This window comes from Vigna umbellata, chromosome 7 (assembly GCF_029865625.1).
Source record: "Vigna umbellata cultivar VRB3 chromosome 7, Vumbellata_1.0, whole genome shotgun sequence".
In the NCBI taxonomy this organism is placed as follows: domain Eukaryota; kingdom Viridiplantae; phylum Streptophyta; class Magnoliopsida; order Fabales; family Fabaceae; genus Vigna; species Vigna umbellata.
This window is the reverse complement of record NC_142171.1, coordinates 46,868,705-46,884,472: the sequence shown is the minus strand read 5'-3', so window position 1 is coordinate 46,884,472 and position 15,768 is coordinate 46,868,705. Positions and strand designations below refer to the sequence as shown.

At 39.3% G+C, this 15,768-nt stretch overlaps 1 protein-coding gene across 1 annotated transcript; it reads right to left on the bottom strand.

The window, feature by feature from the left end:
• Window positions 1-5,594: 5,594 nt before the first annotated feature.
• LOC148196431 (uncharacterized) lies at window positions 5,595-12,394 on the bottom strand. Its single transcript, XM_088095383.1, has 6 exons — window positions 11,347-12,394; window positions 10,769-11,037; window positions 10,398-10,618; window positions 9,693-10,334; window positions 7,969-8,603; window positions 5,595-5,683 (listed from the first exon to the last, which is right to left on the bottom strand). Exons 1-6 carry the CDS (start codon window positions 12,392-12,394, stop codon window positions 5,595-5,597), a joined length of 2,904 nt encoding a protein of 967 aa, XP_087951509.1.
• Window positions 12,395-15,768: the final 3,374 nt, after the last annotated feature.

The window sequence follows — 15,768 nt, the reverse complement described above, 5'->3', positions numbered from 1 at the left end:
ATACGGATTTTAGGCTTTACATACGAATTTTGACCGTATATAATTGTGTGTTTTCTTGTAGTGATAAGTAAAATGTTGATTTCAACATACACTTCATCCCTATAAATTTCTAAAACATTACTATAAAATTCCCATCGTAGATCCCCTCTCTTGTCAAATAACAGCTCTAAAATCATCTGCATTTCCTATCTGAGCTCCCATATAACATACGTTATACAATCATTGCACATGCACACACACAGATAGATAAACACAAACAAGTAGGGTGAGCTAATGTTTACAACATTTACACAAATAGTATATCACATCCAACATCCAACAAAGCTAGTAACTAACCTTCATAAAGTTCAACATTACCACAACAACTACATTAACTTCAATTAATTTATCATGCTTTAATATCAACTTAACAATATCTTTATTCATTTTTCACGTTTTATTTAAAATACAATATCATATATGTTAGAATCAGTACAAGACAAGGCATGACACTCAGATATGTGAACAAGAGGGAAAGATACATGATAAGACACTATGTTGTCAACTTTAACCTTTGTTGATTGTTTTATTCATAACTTTTTCTACAAACCTCGAAATGGGTAATTCCTTTTTTATTGGCTAATAGACTCAAAGGGCTTTCTGTTGACTACTAACTATAGTAAGTTTTTTGGACCGGTTTACTAGTTGAAATTAAATTCTAAAAATTATTGTTTTATCACGCTCTTGGATAGTCCGCTTTGACCTTGGTGACTTTTTTACTCATAATTCTCTCCACACGATTCCAAATGAGATGATTCTTGTTTTTTTGACAACTAGGTAGAGTTAATTCCACTAAAACGATTGACGTTTTCAAAATTTTGTTTCATATGTCTCATTTTATGATCTTTATGTGCTATTCATTTCCCAGTTAATTGAGTATAAGTTCTGATTTCTTCTAGCCAAAACACAGGTTTATATGAGATGAAGATTTAAAGGGAGAAATTATCCGCACTTCGAAGGATAGAAAAAAAAATTATGACAACGAATGTTGTCCTAATAACCAATGTATAAATTCCTTTCTTATTAAAATTCCACAACCAGATTTAATAAAGTGTTCCTTACTATAACTCAACTCTGGACCAGATTCAAGGTGTTATATATAAGAGTAACAATTATTCCTTATATAAACTAAACAAAGGTCTATCCATCAAAGAAAGAAAGAAATCTGAAATTCGGCTTTGGAAATAAGGCTTATGAATGGTAACCAAATTCCATCTAGGACCAAATGCTGCCAAAAAAAAAATACTCAAAAGAAACTTGCCCCATGTCAGCCTTGTTTGGAAAAGTTATCATAAAAGACACATAAGAAGACAATGAAACATTAGACTATTGTCCCACAATGACTCATTTCAGTCCTACCATAAAGAAAAGCAAGCCAACCAAAAAACAAAAAAAGAATCTCACACGGTTCTCTCATATACATGTATAAAATGAATTGTTTGGTAATAATAATTTTCTGAATGTGAAATTCAAGGCCAACCAGAAAAAAAAATCTTAAATATGCACTCTCTTTGTCCTTAAATGTGTATCAGATCAGAAATAAAGAGATGGAGAACATACTTCACCAAAAGTATGGTCAAACACAATGAAATAAGGTGTACCAAATAAACAATAATACCATGGCCCATATGGACAATAATTCTTCATGTGATGGAAGTTTATACAATGAATAAATGAAGGTAGGTCCCTTATGAAATGTTTCTCCACGGTCTTATGAAGCAATAGCAAGGAATTCCTTTTCATTCAATCATTCTATTATAGCAAACCGAAACTCTTCTACTCAGCCACAAATATTTGAGAGCTTAGAAAAAACGGTAGTCTTGTCAAATATTGGCAGCCAAGTTCTTCTTTCTTTCTAAATTCAGATTTACGAAGTATTTATAAGCTATATATTACTTAATAATTCATCATCCTAGTTAATCCATTACAAGCTCAAGTTATGCATTTCCTCATATTTCATAAGGTAAGGCTGAATTACAAGCCAAACAACTGTTATCTCACATCAACCATATGATCCAAAAACTTATTATAGATCAAACAATTCAGAGTGTTCATACAATCGAAGAATAGGTTAGCTTCCCTACCTCAACTATAGCAAGAAACCTTGACTTCAAAGGTTCATCTCCAACTTCAATTCATCTACCAGTCTAAGGTATTTCATGCTTGTCCAGATCTCAAAAAATGGTCCAGCTTCTCTACTCTGCACACTTACTTTTTCTTATCTCAGATCAACCTAAAGCTCACGTTCTCTCCTCTGGTTTCCCTATTATTTTCATAAAGTTTCATTAATGGAAGAGCAAAGGTTTTATCCTTGAAACCAGCGGCCTTGTTATGGACGTTTCTAAAAAAAAGGAACCAATTTTCCTTAATTCAAAACACCGTATAATTTCGTTGTTTTTCGACCTTTCACGTTGAATTCGAGATCAATGTCATATCGGGAGATGATAAATTGACGTCGAACATAGAACAATTCGACGTTAATCAATTTAACGTCGAATTTTGTCAATATTCGACGTTAATCAACTTTTTTTTTTAATTAATTTTGATCATTTTTTACAACTCTACAAGACCTTAAAAGTAGGAAAACAACAAATTTCAGTTTTTGATATTTTATATAGCATGAACTATGAACGTGTAGTGTAGTATCAACAACAAACAATAACAAACAACAAACAAGTTCAATCAAACAACAACAACAAACAGGTTCAACCAAACAAAAACAACAAACAAGTTAAAAAAAGAAACAAGTTCAACAAATAAGTTCTTCAAAACGAAAACGTCAAAACAAACGAAAATCATACCTAAACTAATTAATTAACATGCATTTTTAACAAATGAAAGAAATATTATATGTGATGGTCGTCAAACTTCCTTCCAGAAAAGTTTGAGCAGAGAGGAGGGTATCGCGCGCTAAGATAAAGTGAACGAATTTTGAATCTTCTACTCAAATTTTTATTGAATTCACTAACCTTTTAACGTCTAATGCTGGGGCATTCAACATTTTATATCTTTTTGACATCTAATTCTAGGAAATTCGATGTCATACGTAAATACATTTTCACCATCACACCAAACATTTTCGCAAAACTTACCCAATATAACAAATTGACGTCGAATTACAATTCTAAACGACGTCTAATAATTGTATTTATTTACAAAAATTTCACCGGTCATTTTTAATGTTGGTTATTCATTGGTTGAACGTTGACCGCGTGACGTTATACGCTGTTTTTGCACTAGTGTTTCATTTCAATGTCCAGGGCATGATTTGTTTCAATTGGCTTACACAAGGAAAAGTCTTGATAGAAACTAAAAACGTCCAAGGATGGAAAACAATTCCTGTGTGTGTGGGGAAAGGAAAGAAAAGTCTAAGGTGTGGGAAAAGAAAAAAAAACACGTTTATGGAAGGAGAAAAATGGAAGGTTACATTTTTTTCAACTAGAAGGGATCACTTGCATTCTTAAAAAAATCATATACTATATTGGATTGAGTATTCAGACTTAAAAAAACCTATACGTACCTCGGTAATTAACAGACTAAATAAAATACGAGAATTATACTCTTAATAATAGAACGCCAATTATAATATCACAATAATAAATTTTTACTAACTGAACTATACATCACTTGTGAAAGAATGAAAATATCTATAATAATATTTTTGGATCTCACAACATGTCACTTTAGGAATGGAGAAGATTCTCATTAGGTAGTGGTCACATATCCCCTCTCATTGGAGAGGATTTTTTCCACTTGTCCTTCTCCTAATGAAGAGGATTTTCTCCTTGTTCTCCAAACTAATCAAAGTGACTTTGTTAGGTTTAGATTTCTGCCTATTTTGAGACACTTTAATCTATAAATAGAATATTGTTATGTTACCAAATTTGAGTCATACTATTCTTGTTAGGTCATTTTAGACTAGAGCAACCCAAATGGCCTCCTCTAGCCACCTTCCTCCAAGAGTTGACCTAATCTCTCTTAGAGAATCACCAAACACACCATCCAACACCATAAAATTATCCATGGTCAAGACACTTAACTACACTCCCACCATCACCATTTTCGCCTCCTTCATCTGTGAGCACTTCCGTGGAATTTTCCTTCTAGATTTGGTTAATTAGAAGATTTCCATCACAACTTGAATTTTTAGATTGACTTGATTCAACTTTGATCTTAAGGTGACTTAGCTCAACCTAAGTCTAAGACGTTAATTCGTAAAAAAGAGACTTGACTTAAGCTAGGCCTATTTGTAGCTTGAGCTCTTCAAATAATTATTTAACCAAATACTAAAAGATTAAATGATTAAAGAATGAAATAAGCAGTTTCATTGGTATAATCTACTCTCTTTCACTTACACATATAATGTGATCTTTGTGCCTTACTCATATAGTCTACCGCACTCGCCTACACTTATCACATCTAATGCACTTTTTTTACTGTCCTCATTCACACCTTTCGTTTGATTGTTAACAAGTTTTTAAATTCCGAATAAAAGGGGAAAATAGGTGTTCAAGAATGCTTTTCTGGTTAAGGGTAATGGAGTTATTCTATGATAATGTTAATGAATAATAAAATATAAAATATAAAATATAGGTGACTGAACTATCATATGTTTTTATTTTAGCCATTCTTAATTTTTTATTGGATTATGATAAATTACTTTTACATTTTATATTTAAATATATATATATATATATATATATATATATATATATATTGACAAAGAATAAAAGAATAGATTTATTTTTTAAAAATGATAAAAAAAAACTACTCGTAAAGATAAAAACAAAAGAGATTCAACTTTTTCACATATTTTGATTGAAGCATGATACTAATAATCAAATTCTTCAATTAGAAAACTATTTCTTAATGTTCAAAAATTACATATATACAGTATACTTTTGATAGAAAAATAATAATTAAATTTAATTTGTCTGAAGTCATTTTCAGTTCAATTTAGATAAATTACTTTTTTTTTCTTTATAGGTTTTATAATGTCAGTTCAACGTAGTTCATTTTATGGGTTGAAAAAGTAAGCATCTTACACACTTGAAAAGAAGAAAATGATCTTGATGAGAAAATGAAAATTAATGAACCATGAATATTGTCACACAAATTAAGTGAAAAAAGGAAAAAAATAATTTAGAAACAAAATTATCAACTTGCACAGTTTAAAATTGTTCGGCTGGTGTACAGGTTGGCTTTTTCCTCATTCAAATTTTAAAGATAGGAAAAAGAAAAGGTTTCCAACTACAAAGTTCCAATTTTACCTAATTGCACGTTGTAACATCCCAAAATTATACAGTCATCAACTATATACTTAGAATAATCACATATATTAATAATTCAAAACAATTTTAAAACACAGGGAGCGACAACTACGAAAGTGGCCGAACGGCCTACCATGCATAATTCAACGAGCGTTTACAATACAAAAGAGGATGAACGGTTTACAAAAGACTATTATCGAACGTCCTAATATTTACAATTGCAAAAAGAACGCTCGCTCACGACCGCTCGCTATTCTAACTGCTATAATTAAAAACCAAACGTCCTTACTGTTCGGCCTTCACTTCTACTTCTACGAGATTGGAGTCCTCCAAATTTTCTTCTTCCAGCGTTTCTTCAAGTAACGCCTCTCCATCTGCTCACATCCACACGGATGATCATTGCATAGACAAGACGAAGGTTCAAGGATGAACGACAACACAAGAAGAGACACAGGGTAAGCTTATTGAATTTAATTCAAGTCAAAACATGCATTTCATGCATTTCATACATATCAAATATATCAATTTAATCATAATACATACATTCAATTCATCCGTAACTCAATTAAAATCCTGATACTAGACCGACTGTCCGGACTGTATGAATTTTGTGTAGCTACGACGTCCAAGCACCCAGGTGGGATAGCTGGAATACTCGTCAACAGCCACCTGAGGTTAGTCCGTTCTGTCCAAGTTACAGTTATGGACTAAGACCTCCTGCCATTCCCACGCATGACATACTCCTCTCTACTTGAGAACGAGCACTCACGGAATATCAGGATGACCCGCCAGCTAAGCTTGCCACATTCATACTTTACAAATCTCAATTTCCATTCAAGAGTCGTTCCACCCTGGAACGCTCGTTCAAATCCACAATCACAATTTCAGCTCTCATAGTGTTCGCACATCTTAATTCATCCTCTTAATTACATTTTCATTCTATGTTCCACTTTCTTAAAAGAGACGAACGTTCAGCCCCCTTTATAATAAGGACAACCGTGGAGAACAAAACCGAAGAATTTACTCCGTTCCAAAACAGAATAGAACCAATTACCAAATAGATGGACGACCTGTATTAACCAAGGTTACCCGACACTGTCGGTCGACACAGATGGATGATCTGTAGTCACAAGGGTGATCGACACAGTAGGTCGACGCAGATGGATGATCTGTAGTCACAAGGGTGATCGACACAGTAGGTCGACAAAGATGAATGTATGTAGTCACAAGGGTGATCGACATAGTAGGTCGACACAGATGGATGATCTGTAGTCACAAGAGTGATCGACACAGTAGGTCGACACAGATGGATGATCTGTAGTCACAAGAGTGATCAATATGGTCATTCGACACAGATGGTCGACCCGTATTCACAAGGGTGTTCGACACAGATGGTCAACATGGTCGGTCGACCTGAGGTTCGGTTCGCGGAATATCAAGGTTGGCCAACTTGTCGGAGGGACCAATTGTTATAGTTCACAGACAGAACACAAATGCTAGTAAACGACTGAGCACGGTAGAGAACATTATTAAAGTTAGACCAACACTATGTTCATCTAGAGATTTTACTAGAAAAGAGTATGAGCGCTTGGTGTAAGACTGAGCACTACTCAGGACGAATGATAGGTATAAGATCGACACTACTCATTATGAGCTCTAAGTAGAAGACCGACACAGCTCATCCTCAACCAGAATTCTTCCTAAATGAAAGTATTCCAATTCAAAGAAGTTTACTAGAACACCAAACGGTCAAGAACCGTTTAATGTCGAACGTACGTTATCATATGGGAGTTTATATTCAGAGTTTCACTTACATCCATTCATTTCTAAGCATGTATACGACATATTCGCACGACTCAACCATAACATACATTTCACCCGACATATATCTTATTCATTCAGCACAGCAACGTTCGATCATGCATATTCAACCAGCATACATCTCATACATTCAGTTCATATCAGGTTTACATACAACATACAGGTATAAATTAAATCACAATAAGCTTCCCTTACCCGGATTCAGTAGCGATCATCCTAAAAAGAGTGGATCTTGGTTCGTCTAAACGAAGCTCTCTCAACGTTTCTCTTAAGCTCTCCAACTAAACTAACCAAAAGACAAATGAAGGGCTTAGCCTACACCGCTGCATGCAGCTGAAAACAGTTTACAGGAACACCAAAACGATCGCCCATGTGAAACTTACCAGAACTGGAAGTTGTTCGGTTCAATATAGAGCTCTCGGTGAAGGGAACTTCCTCACGGTGCTGAAAGGTGAAAGGAGCAGAGAATGGTGAGTTACGGTAGAGAGAAGATGAAGGTTCTAGAGAGAAGATGGAGGTTTTGAAAATTCAGAGTTTGGGGAAGAAGACGAAGTGTGCAGCAGAGTGGGGAAAGAGTTTTTCTGAAAATTAATTCCTCTCCCCACTTAGGACGAACGTCCACTCGCCTGCTACCACTTGGATTCCATTAAGGTTTTAGAATGTTCCAACACGACACTTGGCAGTCGCATGCAGAGTGGGTGTGATGGCGTGTCAGTGGAGGTGCACCTGTGGTGAGGTGCATTTATGGGAGCACAGTGGTGACTCAGCACAGACATTAATGAGACGTGACAATCCCCCTAACTACAAAAAATTTCGTCCTCGAAAATTGAAGACTTACCAGGAAACAGATGAGGGTATAAGTCTCTCATGGCATCCTCAACTTCCCACGTAGAGTCGCCAGTCTTGTCGTCCCATACTATTTTCACCAGTTGAACGTCCTTCCCTTTGTATAACTTAGTACGAACGTCTTCAACTCGTACCGGCTTCATCTCCAGCGTTCGGTCTTGTCGAAGACGAACGTCCTCCAGCTCCAATATGTGCGAGGGATCAGATACGTACTTCCTGAGTTGAGAGACGTGAAAAACCGGATGAAGGTTGGACAACTGTGGAGGCAAGGCTAGTTCGTATGCAACAAGTCCAATCCTTCTTAAAATTTGGTATGGCCCTACGAACTTGGGAGACAACTTCTTGGATCTCAACGCTCTTCCTACTCCAGTCATTGGATTCATCCTTAGAAAAACATGATCGCCAGCTTTGAACTCTAGTGGTCGTCTTCTCTTATCAGTATATGACTTCTGCCTGCTTCTGGACGTCCTCAATCTCTCTTGTATTAATTTCACCTTTTCAGTTGTTTGTTGAACGAGCTCTAGTCCAGTTAGTATGTTTTCTCCTTCTTGAAACCAACAAAGTGGCGTGCGGCATTTTCGTCCGTAAAGTGCTTCGAAGGGAGCCATTCCAATGTTGGACTGGAAGCTGTTGTTGTATGTGAATTCTATTAACGGCAGTACTTCATCCCAAACGCCCATGTGATCGAGTACGCACGTCCGTAATAAGTCCTCGAGCGTCTGGATTGTTCTCTCGGATTGACCGTCCGTCTGAGGATGGTACGCCGAACTCATTTGGAGTTTGCTGCCCAGTTCACTTTGCAACGACTGCCAAAACCGAGAGGTGAACCTTGTGTCTCGGTCAGAGATGATGCTGGACGGCACTCCATGCAGACGAACGATCTCTTTGATGTAGAGCTTGGCCAAGTTGGTCATGGACATCTTCAAGTTGACAGCTAGGAAGTGAGCACTCTTTGTTAGACGATCCACTATCACCCAAATGGAATCGTGATTCTTAACCGTGCGTGGCAAGTGAGTCACGAAGTCCATTGAGATGCTGTCCCACTTCCATTCGGGAATCTCCAAAGGCTGTAGTAGGCCGCCCGGTCTTTGGTATTCGGCTTTGGCACGTTGACAAGTTAAACATGATGCCACAAAACGTGCGACATCACTCTTCATTCCTGGCCACCAGAACGTCTTCCTGAGGTCTTGATACATCTTAGTCATGCCAGGGTGCATGCTAAGACGGCTGTGATGTCCTTCCTCCAAGATAATTCTCTTCAGGTCTCCATCATTTGGAACGCACGTCCTACCCATATAACGTAATAAACCGTCTGGTCCCGCATTAAATTCCTTCGCTTGATCTGTGCCGAGCGCACTTCTTATCTTCATCAATTCTTCATCTTCTAATTGTTTCATGCCAATCCGATCAAAAACGTCACTGGATATCCTAAGGTTACAGCATTTGATGCTGTCCGGTTCTAAGCTGAACTGTAACCTTAAGTCTCTAAAGCTTTCTACAAGGCTCAATTCACGTACCATCATGGACGACACATGCACCACCTTCCTACTTAGTGCATCCGCCACAACGTTTGCTTTACCAGGGTGATAAAGTAACTCGAAATCATAATCCTTTAAGAATTCAAGCCACCTCCGCTGCCTCATATTCAACTCCTTTTGATCAAAGAGGTACTTGAGACTCTTATGATCACTAAAGACTTGGAAAACGGATCCATACAAGTAGTGTCTCCAAATCTTCAGAGCAAAGACGACCGCTGTCAGCTCTAAGTCGTGCGTTGGATAATTCCTCTCATGTATCTTCAATTGCCGAGAGGCGTACGCCACTGCTCGTTTCTCCTGCATAAGAACGCACCCCAAACCTTGGTGTGATGCGTCACAGTAAACTTCGAAAGGTTTGGCAGTGTCCGGAATTACCAAAACTGGAGCGCTCGTCAACTTCCGCTTCAGCTCTTTAAAGCTAGATGCACACCGATCGGTCCAGGCGAACGGGTGATCCTTCCTGGTTAGTTGTGTTAACGGTGCTACTATCTTAGAGAACCCTTCTATGAAACGTCTATAGTAGCCCGCGAGTCCCACAAAGCTTCTAACTTCAGTTACCGAACGAGGGCTTTCCCATTCCAATACCGCTCGTACTTTGGCTGGGTCGACTGAAATTCCACCAGCAGATACGACGTGACCTAAGAATTGCACTTCCTTCATCCAGAATTCGCACTTGGTCAACTTAGCGTACAACTCCTTTTCCCTCAACACTCCAAGTACTAATCTCAAGTGTTCTTCGTGCTCTTCACAGCTCTTGGAGTAGATGAGTATATCATCAATGAACACCACCACAAATTTGTCCAAGTATGGCCTGAAGATCCTATTCATGTAGTCCATGAAGACTGCTGGAGCGTTCGTCACACCGAACGGCATGACCACGTACTCGTAATGTCCATAACGTGAACGGAAGGCCGTCTTCTGAATGTCTCCTTCCTTAACCCGAATCTGGTGGTATCCCGATCTTAGATCAATCTTTGAGAAGACGCTCGTTCCATGTAATTGATCCAGTAGATCGTCAATGCGAGGCAGGGGGTATTTGTTCTTGATGGTCAGCTTATTCAATTGTCGATAGTCAATGCATAGCCGAGAGCTGCCATCCTTCTTCTTCACCAATAACACAGGCGCTCCCCAAGGTGACACGCTTGGACGGATGAACCTCTTGTCCATCAATTCTTCAATTTGCTGCTTAAGTTCAACCAATTCAGCGGGTGCCATTCTATATGGTTGGACGGATATAGGAGTCGCGGTAGTTACCAAGTCTATGGTAAACTCAACTTCACGAACGGGAGGCAATCCAGGCACCTCATCCGGAAAGACGTCAGGGAATTCGTCCACCACCGTTCGTCCTTCAGTGTACTTATTGGACGAACGTTCAAAGTCCTTATCCGCAACCCCTCTGTCTTCATGCGTCATGATCAAGAAACAACTTGCGCCTTCCATTATATCTTCCTTAACTTGACTAAGCGTCATACCCAACTCTTCTTCATATTCCTCAGGAAAAATTAACTCCTTAGCTCCACAATCTATGAGAATGCGATTGGTATTCAGCCAATCCATCCCCAAAATTACTTCTAAATCCTTGAGAGGCAAACATATGAGGTTCACCTTGTATCTACGCCCTTCTACCTCAATAGGACATCTAACGCACACAGTAGATGTCCTAATCTCTCCAGCTGCTGGGGTTGACACCACCAAGTCAAACTGCATGTCACTCTCAACCATCCCCAACTTATCAACGCAAGCCTTCGAGATGAAGGAGTGTGTCGCCCCCGAGTCAAACAGCACACAACATTTCATTCCATAAAGCAAACACGTGCTGGTAATAAGTGTACCTGAACTTGCTGCTTCCGCACCCGTGATTGCATATACATGCCCCACAGCTTGGGCTCGACCACCCCTTCCTTGCTGAGTCCTTCCAGCGTTCGGCGGTCTCATTACTGCACGTCCGCCCATATTACACTCGTTCTCCAGGTGGCCATGTCTTCTACAACGAGTGCAATATTTTACTCCTACCAGTTGAGGACAAGCTGACTTGAAATGGGGTCCTCCACATTGAAAACACCTTACCATCCCCGGTTGATTTGCTTGTCCAGTAATTACCATAGCTTGCGAACCACTCGACTGAGCTGGACGAGAGTATGGGGTCCTGTTCCTATTCACATTTGGTCTCGACAGAACTGGTCCTCTTGACGCCTGTTGTTTCTTCTGTTGTTCCGCCTCAGCCATATTCTTCTCCAATACTTTAGCTCTCTCCACCATGGCTAGGAACGTCCGGATACATAGGCTGGAGATTAATACTTTGAGATCACTTCTCAGTCCATTTTCAAATTTCCTACATTGCCACTCTTCACTAGTAGCCATCGTATTGAACCTCACCAGATGCTTGAACTTGTTGGTATACTCCGAAACCGACATTCCCCCTTGCACAAACTGAAGAAATTCCACTTCTTTAGCAAACCGCACGCTGTCAGGAAAATATTCTTCGTAAAATTTTGCCCTGAACACTTCCCAAGTAATGGGGCTGTGAGCGTCCGCCAAGATGGCCTTTACGCTCGCCCACCAGTGACTCGCTTCTCCCATCAGAAGGTACTCCGCGAATGCTAAGCGATTATCATCTGGACACCTCTTAGCATTATAAATTCTATCCATATCCTGTAGCCACTGGTCTGCCTCGTCCGGTAGGCATTTTCCATTAAACTTGGCCGGATGGTGTTGAAGAAAACTCTCCAAACTCCACTCGGTATGGTGAACAGCATTGGAAGAGGACGCTCCTGACGTGCCTCTAGTGGCAGCAATAAGTTCCATTAATTGTCTCTGAGTAGCTTCAGAGTTTTCTCTTGCGGCCTCAAGACTTCTTAGAGCAGCTTCATTCTGCTCCATAAGGGTAGTATTTTGCTGTTGCAGTCGTTAAATAACCGTCTCCAACAACCTAGAATTGTTGGGCGCATCAGGCTCGTTTGGTTGAGGGGGAGGAGGAAGTCTAGGCGCCATTGTTCTCTGGATCAGAGAAAACGAGCGTTAGAAATGTGCAAGAGTTAAAAACAATAACTCATTCAACACACAATAAGCACACAGCAAAAACGCAATGCACTCATAATCCTACAGCGTCCTTAAGAGAACAAACTACTCTGATACCAATAATGTAACATCCCAAAATTATACAGTCATCAGCTATATACTTAGAATAATCACATATATTAATAATTCAAAACAGTTTTAAAACACAGGGAGCGACAACTACGAAAGTGGCCGAACGGCCTACCATGCATAATTCAACGAGCGTTTACAATACAAAAGAGGACGAACGGTTTACAAAAGACTATTACCGAACGTCCTAATATTTACAATTGCAAAAAGAACGCTCGCTCACGACCGCTCGCTATTCTAACTGCTATAATTAAAAACCGAACGTCCTTACTGTTCGGCCTTCACTTCTACTTCTACGAGATTGGAGTCCTTCAAATTTTCTTCTTCCAGCGTTTCTTCAAGTAACGCCTCTCCATCTGCTCACATCCACACGGATGATCATTGCATAGACAAGACGAAGGTTCAAGGACGAACGACAACACAAGAAGAGACACAGGGTAAGCTTATTGAATTTAATTCAAGTCAAAACATGCATTTCATACATATCAAATATATCAATTTAATCATAATACATACATTCAATTCATCCGTAACTCAATTAAAATCCTGATACTAGACCGACTGTCCGGACTGTATGAATTCTGTGTAGCTACGACGTCCAAGCACCCAGGTGGGATAGCTGGAATATTCGTCAGCAGCCACCTGAGGTTAGTCCGTTCTGTCCAAGTTACAGTTATGGACTAAGACCTCCTGCCATTCCCACGCATGACATACTCCTCTCTACTTGAGAACGAGCACTCACGGAATATCAGGATGACCCGCCAGCTAAGCTTGCCACATTCATACTTTACAAATCTCAATTTCCATTCAAGAGTCGTTCCACCCTGGAACGCTCGTTCAAATCCACAATCACAATTTCAGCTCTCATAGTGTTCGCACATCTTAATTCATCCTCTTAATTACATTTTCATTCTATGTTCCACTTTCTTAAAAGAGACGAACGTTCAGCCCCCTTTATAATGAGGACAACCGTGGAGAACAAAACCGAAGAATTTACTCCGTTCCAAAACAGAATAGAACCAATTACCAAATAGATGGACGACCTGTATTAACCAAGGTTACCCGACACTGTCAGTCGACACAGACGGATGATCTGTAGTCACAAGGGTGATCGACACAGTAGGTCGACGTAGATGGATGATCTGTAGTCACAAGGGTGATCGACACAGTAGGTCGACACAGATGGATGATCTGTAGTCACAAGGGTGATCGACACAGTAGGTCGACACAGATGGATGATCTGTAGTCACAAGAGTGAACGACACAGTAGGTCGACACTGATGGATGATCTGTAGTCACAAGAGTGATCAATATGGTCGGTTGACACAGATGGTCGACCCGTATTCACAAGGGTGTTCGACACAGATGGTCAACATGGTCGGTCGACCTGAGGTTCGGTTCGCGGAATATCAAGGTTGGCCAACTTGTCGGAGGGACCAATTGTTATAGTTCACAGACAGAACACAAATGCTAGTAAACGACTGAGCACGGTAGAGAACATTATTAAAGTTAGACCAACACTATGTTCATCTAGAGATTTTACCAGAAAAGAGTATGAGCGCTTGGTGTAAGACTGAGCACTACTCAGGACGAATGATAGGTATAAGATCGACACTACTCATTATGAGCTCTAAGTAGAAGACCGACACAGCTCATCCTCAACCAGAATTCTTCCCAAATGAAAGTATTCCAATTCAAAGAAGTTTACTAGAACACCAAACGGTCAAGAACCGTTTAATGTCGAACGTACGTTATCATATGGGAGTTTATATTCAGAGTTTCACTTACATCCATTCATTTCTAAGCATGTATACGACATATTCGCACGACTCAACCATAACATACATTTCACCCGACATATATCTTATTCATTCAGCACAGCAACGTTCGATCATGCATATTCAACCAGCATACATCTCATACATTCAGTTCATATCAGGTTTACATACAACATACAGGTATAAATTAAATCACAATAAGCTTCCCTTACCCGGATTCAGTAGCGATCGTCCTAAAAAGAGTGGATCTTGGTTCGTCTAAACGAAGCTCTCTCAACGTTTCTCTTAAGCTCTCCAACTAAACTAACCAAAAGACAAATGAAGGGCTTAGCCTACACCGCTGCATGCAGCTGAAAACAGTTTACAGGAACACCAAAACGATCGCCCATGTGAAACTTACCAGAACTGGAAGTTGTTCGGTTCACTATAGAGCTCTCGGTGCAGGGAACGTCCTCACGGTGCTGAAAGGTGAAAGGAGCAGAGAATGGTGAGTTACGGTAGAGAGAAGATGAAGGTTCTAGAGAGAAGATGGAGGTTTTGAAAATTCAGAGTTTGGGGAAGAAGACGAAGTGTGCAGCAGAGTGGGGAAAGAGTTTTTCTGAAAATTAATTCCTCTCCCCACTTAGGACGAACGTCCATTCGCCTGCTGCCACTTGGATTCCATTAAGGTTTTAGAATGTTCCAACACGACACTTGGCAGTTGCATGCAGAGTGGGTGTGATGGCGTGTCAGTGAAGGTGCATGTGTGGTGAGGTGCATTTATGGGAGCACAGTGGTGACTTAGCACAGACATTAATGGGACGTGACACACGTATTTTGTTTTGCTTTAATTCTTTGATTTTACCTTCTATTTAGATTTTCTTGTAAAATTCAGTGTGTGTAAAAATGTGATCATAAACTATTTTTAGAATTTTTGTTAGTTGTAATTTTTATAAATATTTAACTTTGATTAATAATAAAACACAACTGCGATTTGCAGTGCCCATTTCATTTATTGATATATAGGTGCTGTGGAAATTTAGATTTTGTGATGCAGTTTAATAGTTTCGACAAGCACATTAGACATATAAGTCTTTTCATGTAAGTAGCAGACTTGAGAAGAACTGAGAGTAAGTAAACCAGGTGGAGGGAGCATATAAGTCTTTTCATGTAATTTCCCATAAAGAAAAGCATTATTGCTGTCAAGTTGTTGGAAGCATTCTGCAGAATAAGACACGAAGCATAATTAAAATAAGTTGCAATTGAGGGTATGAATAATTTGTGAACCGAAATTAAATTGACACGAAATTCTGCTACGTAGAGAATATTATAAAGAATCAAAGATTCAAA